General features: G+C 36.0%; 1 protein-coding gene across 1 annotated transcript; it reads left to right on the plus strand.

The window, feature by feature from the left end:
* The first annotated feature begins 1,058 nt into the window (after positions 1-1,058).
* On the plus strand, positions 1,059-6,181 carry LOC141606724 (uncharacterized). Its single transcript, XM_074425980.1, has 5 exons — positions 1,059-1,310; positions 4,062-4,323; positions 4,435-4,631; positions 4,891-5,078; positions 5,607-6,181. Exons 1-5 carry the CDS (start codon positions 1,210-1,212, stop codon positions 5,891-5,893), a joined length of 1,035 nt encoding a protein of 344 aa, XP_074282081.1. The 5' UTR covers positions 1,059-1,209; the 3' UTR covers positions 5,894-6,181.
* The last annotated feature ends 441 nt before the right edge of the window (positions 6,182-6,622 follow it).

Genomic DNA, 6,622 nt, shown 5'->3' on the forward strand with positions numbered 1-6,622 from the left:
CCCATGGCAGGCCGGCCGAGGAGCCTTGGATATGAGTACGCGGATATGTGCCCCGGCTGGCGGGTTGCCTTGCCGAGACCCAGGTGACAGGCCGATGGGCTGCATCGGCTAGGCTATCTAAGTCGCTGACTTGCTGTGGATATCTTTGACCTTTGCTCAATAGGTTGACTTGGTCAGCGGTGCAGAATATGCCCCATCAGAACTAATTCGAGCTGAATTAAACCGAATGAAACTAAACAAAACGAAATTATGTAAATAATTAGACAAGTTAAGTAGAACTGGGCTATAGCGAGTTTAACTGAACTGAACAACATAAATTGAACCGAATTTGAGTTAAATTTATGCTCAAAAGAACATGATCAAATGAAAGATCTCACAATAAACAAAGACAGTCTCTCATAAGAATTTGCGAAACTTTCGAGATATCCCCGGTACCAATACACATCTCCCACATTCGCACGGGATCTACATTAGTATTCGTATGATATAAACGTTACAATAACATGAAACATAAGAGTAAGCCGTGTTCTTTTTGGCTAAAAGTAGTTAAACTAACTTACATTGAACTGATTCGAGCTGAATTAAGCCGAATGAAACTAAACAAAACCAAATTACATAAATAATTAGACAAGTTAAGTAGAACTGAACTGTAGCGAGTTTAGCAAAACTGAACAACACTCAACTAAACCAAATCTAAGTTAAAATTGTGCTAAAAAGAACATAATCAATAAAAGACCGTCTCATATGAAAATTTGCGACCCTTTCGAGATGGAGTCCATTTTCTCTCCATTTCCTAAAAAGAAATGGAGAGGCAAGTTCATATTAATCGTCCGGATTGCATCTTGACAATATCTAACGGTTCTAAATTTACGCATAAAAATAAAGGAAAAATGGGAGTGAAGAGGTAATTATTATTCAAATAGATTGTGAGAGGAAATGGAGAGAAAAGAAATGGAGAGGATCTCCTTCCTTCGAGATGTCCCCAAGGCCAATACACATCTCCCACGTTTGAGGTGACATAACCTACGACTACTCACTGCTATGAGTCATCCCCAACCACGTTTTTCTCAAATATTCTCACCAAATTCTCTTCCTTTCCCCTTCAAAAAATGCTTCTTAGCTTTTCTTCTCTCTACACAACCTCTTTAATCTCCTTAATTACTTTCCTTAATCAATTTCTTCAAAAATTAATTGGGTTTTAATCTACACATGAAGTTCTGTAATTGGTTCTTCTTTTTGTCTGCTTTATTTGGCATTGCTTTTGCTGCCACCATTAAAGCTAGTGAAGGTGATGCTGATCCTATTTACAGGTTTTCTTCAACTCTAATTACTTTCTAATGCTAAATTTTATTGCTTTTATTTATAGCAAGTCTTGCTTGTGACCGTCACAGCTTGTAACCTCTCGTAACCCACTTTCCTTGTTAACGTTATATTTAAATTATTAAATAATCGGTTGTGAGTGCCGTCACAGGTAAGAATTAGTTTTAATTCTATATAGGGTGTGTAACTTTGTTGGGTTTGTGATGGTTTTGTCAAATAATTGATGGTGGCAGTTGACTTTTACTAAAAAGAATTTGTCTTTTTAGTATTTCTCTATTGCATTACTAATTCGCCCCCTAAAATTTCCGGGTTATGTTTTAGTCGCCTAACTTCAAATTCTAGCTCGGCCACTTAGAAGCAGTGGTGGAGTTAGGGGATCGCCCTGCTGAACAATTGAAAATTTGAAAGTTTTAGTTTAATTTTCGATTTTTTTAAACAATTTTACCTTATTTCTTTAGTAATTAGCACCATGATGATATATTCTGACTCCGCCACTGCATTTAAGTTGATGATGTAGGTCAAGGTGAACTCTTTTGAATTTTTTTTCTGGCATATTATTAGTTATGGATTGTGGATTTGCCAAATATTAGGCAAGGTTGGTAGTTTGGTACTCCCTACGTCCCGATCAATTGTTGTCCTTTGGTTTTGACACAAAAACCAAGAAAAGAGGAAGAGGTCGATTAATAAATGACAAGTGGAACAAATTGAGTATGAATGATCAAATTGTTCATCAAATTCATTCTTCAATTAGAAAGGACAAATGACAACAATTGACCGAAACAGCCCAATATGGAAAAGGACAACAAATGACCGGGATAGAGGGAGTACTTTCTACTGACATATGTGTCGGAATTCGCTATGCCAGCTAGTTTAGAGAATTAGAGGATAAAGTTAGTTGAGAGGTGACATTTATGAGAGTCATGACAGTTGTTGAAATTAGTGATGAAATATGGAGAATGTAGTTTCAGAAATGAACATAGCCCGTCTACTAACCTGTCTCAAACCCGTTTTAGTATGCTTGATCGTGGATTGGAAAACTCACGTTCGGTCAGGGTTCATGTTTGCCCCAAGCCCACATTTGTCACCTCTAGGTGGAATCCCCTTATTCATAGTGTCATTGTGGCTCTATATACACAGAAAATCAAGCTAATAAAGATATGAGTTTTATATGATTTGAGGTGATTATTCCGATTATGCATTCTCATTCTCGACTTGTTTTGATAGTTTCCGTTATCGTTTGCCTGTGTGATGATGTCTTCAGTATCTGTATCAGGTGATTTACTCTGATATAATAGGGAGTACTTAGTAATCCCCCTACTACTAAGAGAATAAAAATTCTCTTAATTTTCCCGCCTAAAGAAACTTCTTCTTAATTGGGCCTATTTTTTTGGATATTATTAACACAACAAGATTTAATGGATTGTAAATTGTGGACCTTATACGTAGCCCACTTTTTCTATCTCATCTATCAAAGTAAAAGTTATTAATAGCCCATAATTTTGGACTCTACATGTCATATTATAAGCTAGATGAGTGAACTTGATTTCGTATAAATTTAAATTTATATTATATTTATATGTTACCTCTTTTGTAAGAAATCATCAGTTATTTATTATGTAAATTTTTGTCTTAGTAATATGGACTATTTTTTGAAGAATGTAAAACACTTATGTATTTTCTATTAGAAATAAAAAAGTGAAAACATTATTTTAATAATTCGTAAATTGTCTTTTTCGACGCAAGGAATAATTTTTACTGCTTTTCGTTTTAAGGTCAATACGCGTTTTAATAAAATTATACAACTAACTTAATAATTGTACTATTAATGTCATAAATTAGTTGCATGTAACGGTATAAAATTATTGTGTTATTTTTAATAGTAAAAAAATAACTTAACTTAAAATATTTTCTTATGGTAGTAAACTCTTTTTTCAACCTCTTATTAATATTATATTTAGTAGATTATAACATTAAATTAAAAGTATACTTTATTTATGCAAATAATTTAATTGATAATATCTCTTTATAAAATAAATCTAAAAAGTACCGTGCTATAGCACGGGAACTACACTAGTTAGTATTATACTATTATGTTGTGGTTAGTGCCTTATGGTCAGGTGCTGTCTATAGCCCTGTATGTTAAAGCGAGAGAGTTGTTGTGCGAGAAGGAATCACTGTCTACCCTTCTAAGTGGCTTTTGTGCCTAAACAACAGTAAAGTACTGATATTTGAGGGATTGATTAATTTGTCATTTGTTGCTTGTTCTTGTGAGGACTGCACTTGAGGATTTTAGCTCTCTTTATGACTTTTCTATTCCGACTCTAGTTTAGATTAATAACTAGTTCACTCAAGGGTTTGGTAATTACTGTCAATATCGTAAACTCTAGTCTTGGTTTCCTTAGACATCTGGATAAATGGTACTCGTATTGCAGTAATTTTTTTTTGTGTAGCTTCTTTTGATACCAGAGTTGTGCGTGAAAAGCCGAAATTCCTTTACTCTTCTCAGCTTTCTAATCTGACGATACTGAAAACTAGTTTTGGTTGTGATGTAATTGGCTTTTTTATCTTTCATTTATTTTGGTTATTTATTGGATACGTCTCTTTATGTCTTTGTTGGATTATACGGAGTATGTTTTTATCATTTTACTCTTTGTTTGTACTTTGCCACGCTTGTATTATAGTTCGTCTTTCAATATCTCTCTTTTGCCTTCATTGCATATGTTAATCCTGTTATTCTGTAGGGATTGTGTGGAGCACTGTGAGTTGACTGGCTGTGTTGGAAGCGAATGCTTTCAGCTTTGCCAATTCACTGCTGATGGTAACATTTCTGATGGTCAATGGTACCTCCAAGAACCACTTTATCTCAAATGGAAACAATGGGATTGCCGTAGTGATTGCCGATACAATTGTATGCTCACAAGGGAGGAAGAAAGGAGAATATTTGGAGAGAAGCCTAACAAGTATTATGGTAGATGGCCGTATCTCCGTGTTTATGGGATCCAGGTTCTTATATATTTATTACCTTCTGAACACGACCTCTTGCTAATCTCGTGTGTGAACACGACCTCTTGCTAATCCCATTTCTTTAAAATCTTTTCTCTCTTTTCACCTCAGGAACCCGTTTCTGTTGCTCTTTCTGCGCTTAATCTTGCTGTACAATTTCACGGCTGGATATCTTTCTTCATTCTTGTTTACTACAAGCTGCCAATGATGCATAATCAGAAAACATACTATGAGTATACTAGCTTGTGGCATATGTATGGTATTTCAGCAATGAACTGTTGGTTTTGGGCGGCTGTTCTCCATAGCCGGTGAGTCAAAAACCGCCTTCTTTTGTCTTGGCTTAAATTTTGAGATTTCTGAATTCTGCAAAAGTCATCCGGCAAATAGTATCATTAAGTTTTTTTTTTTTTTTTTTTTTTTTTTTTTTGCGACTATTAAGTTATTTGGAATTTCAGGATTTATGGTAATAGTGGTACTTCGATGTGAAAGTTGTCTGTTTTGCGCGCTTTTCATATTATTTCTAGCGATCCGTTTTATCTTATCGTGTAACATATTCTCCTCTTACAGAGATCTGGACGTGACAGAGAAGCTAGGTTACTCATCTTCTGTCACATTGCTTGGGTTTGGTCTGGTATTGGCAATATTTCGAGTTTTTAGCCTAAAAAATGAAGCTGTTAAGGTTATGGTTGGTGCCCCTATTATTGCGCTCGTGATAACTCACATCTTGTACCTGAACTTCTACTACCTCGACCATGGTACGTCTCTATTCTATATCTCTGTGACTTGTCCTTCGATTTACAAGATTTACAATATTTTCCCGCAGAAAGATAAAAAGTTGCTAATTCTGTAAATTTTAGGTTCTGATTTCTGAATGCTGAAAACACTGAAATGGCCTGATTGTTTTGGAATATTAAAAAAAAAAAAAAAGTTTTCCTACAGTATTGTCTATAAGAAAGTGTTCCGCGGTGAATAGGTGATATTCAAGCCGTAGTGTTCTGTTTTATCTTGCGAATTTCCTTTTCCGCATCAGGCAACATTGCGTGTTGCAAATTGCAGACGTTACTGATTTCACGAGGGAGGATAAGTGAAACTGACAACAATATTTCCACCGGTTACAGAATTATCACTAGGAAACTAAACTCAGAAGAACGCTTAGGCTAGTGTTGTACTGTCGTCTTAGTTGATTATCTTTATAAAATGTCGGAGTTCAAACCTCACTGATTGTTATTTTTCAGTCGTTATGGCGTCCTCACTGATCATAATCATCCCCAATGTTAATTCAGGTTTGAACACGAAGGTGTGCTCAGCCATGGGCGTGGCTCAGTTTCTGGTGTGGGCAGTTTGGACTGGAATATGTCCGCATCCTTCACGTTGGAAGTCACGAGTAGTAGTATTCGGGGGAGCTCTTTCCATCCTCCTACTGATTTATGATTTCCCGCCTTACTGGGGATACGTGGATGCCCATGCTCTCTGGCACGCGACCACCATACCCCTTTCTTACCTTTGGTGGAGCTTTGTCAAGGATGATGCCGAGTACATCACATTGATTCGATCAAAGAAAGACGAGTAAAGATTCATCAACTTTGAATCATATCCCAATATTCCGGTTTTTTTGCTCTCACCATTGTTTGTCTCAGAAGGGTGGTTGCGGTGGCGAGTGCTTGATGTTTTTAAGAAGTAAACATGTTTCCACAAGAATGTGTTGATTGTATAGTTTGCAAAAAAAAAAAAATGTTCTCTTTCTTTTTTTGTCAGCTTTGTCTGATTAACTGTTTGTGCATCATGCTTGTTGTGATGTATTAGGTCATGTGAGAGTTTGTGTATGTTTTATGATAAAGAAATTTAGTAAATTTGGAGTTTTTTTTTTTTTTTTTTTTTTTTTTTAGTGGTGGTGTTATTAAATGAGCCATAAAGGCGGTACAATATCAGCGGTGGGGGATTTGAACCCGGCAGAAAAATGTTCCCTTGCCTTATGTCAACAGTCACTATCTTTATTTTCACAAAATCTCATTGAAGACGGCACGTATCCGTCACTTTGGAGTGACGGATACCATTTCCTCTCACAAATGACCCAAATAGAGGAGAGAGGGAAGCACATGGGGGTGCCCCCACCTTGTCCCCCCTATTCGTTTTGTGAGTAGCATTACCCGTCACTTACTCCGACCCGTCTTCAGCAAGACTAACTGATTTATTTTAGTTCACAAATGGACTTGTACTAAGAGTGAAATATCATTTACATCAACTAATTCTCAAAAAGACAAAAATATTCGTTTTATAATGAACGGAAATTTTTCGTGTT

Source organism: Silene latifolia, chromosome 10, assembly GCF_048544455.1.
Source record: "Silene latifolia isolate original U9 population chromosome 10, ASM4854445v1, whole genome shotgun sequence".
NCBI lineage: Eukaryota > Viridiplantae > Streptophyta > Magnoliopsida > Caryophyllales > Caryophyllaceae > Silene > Silene latifolia.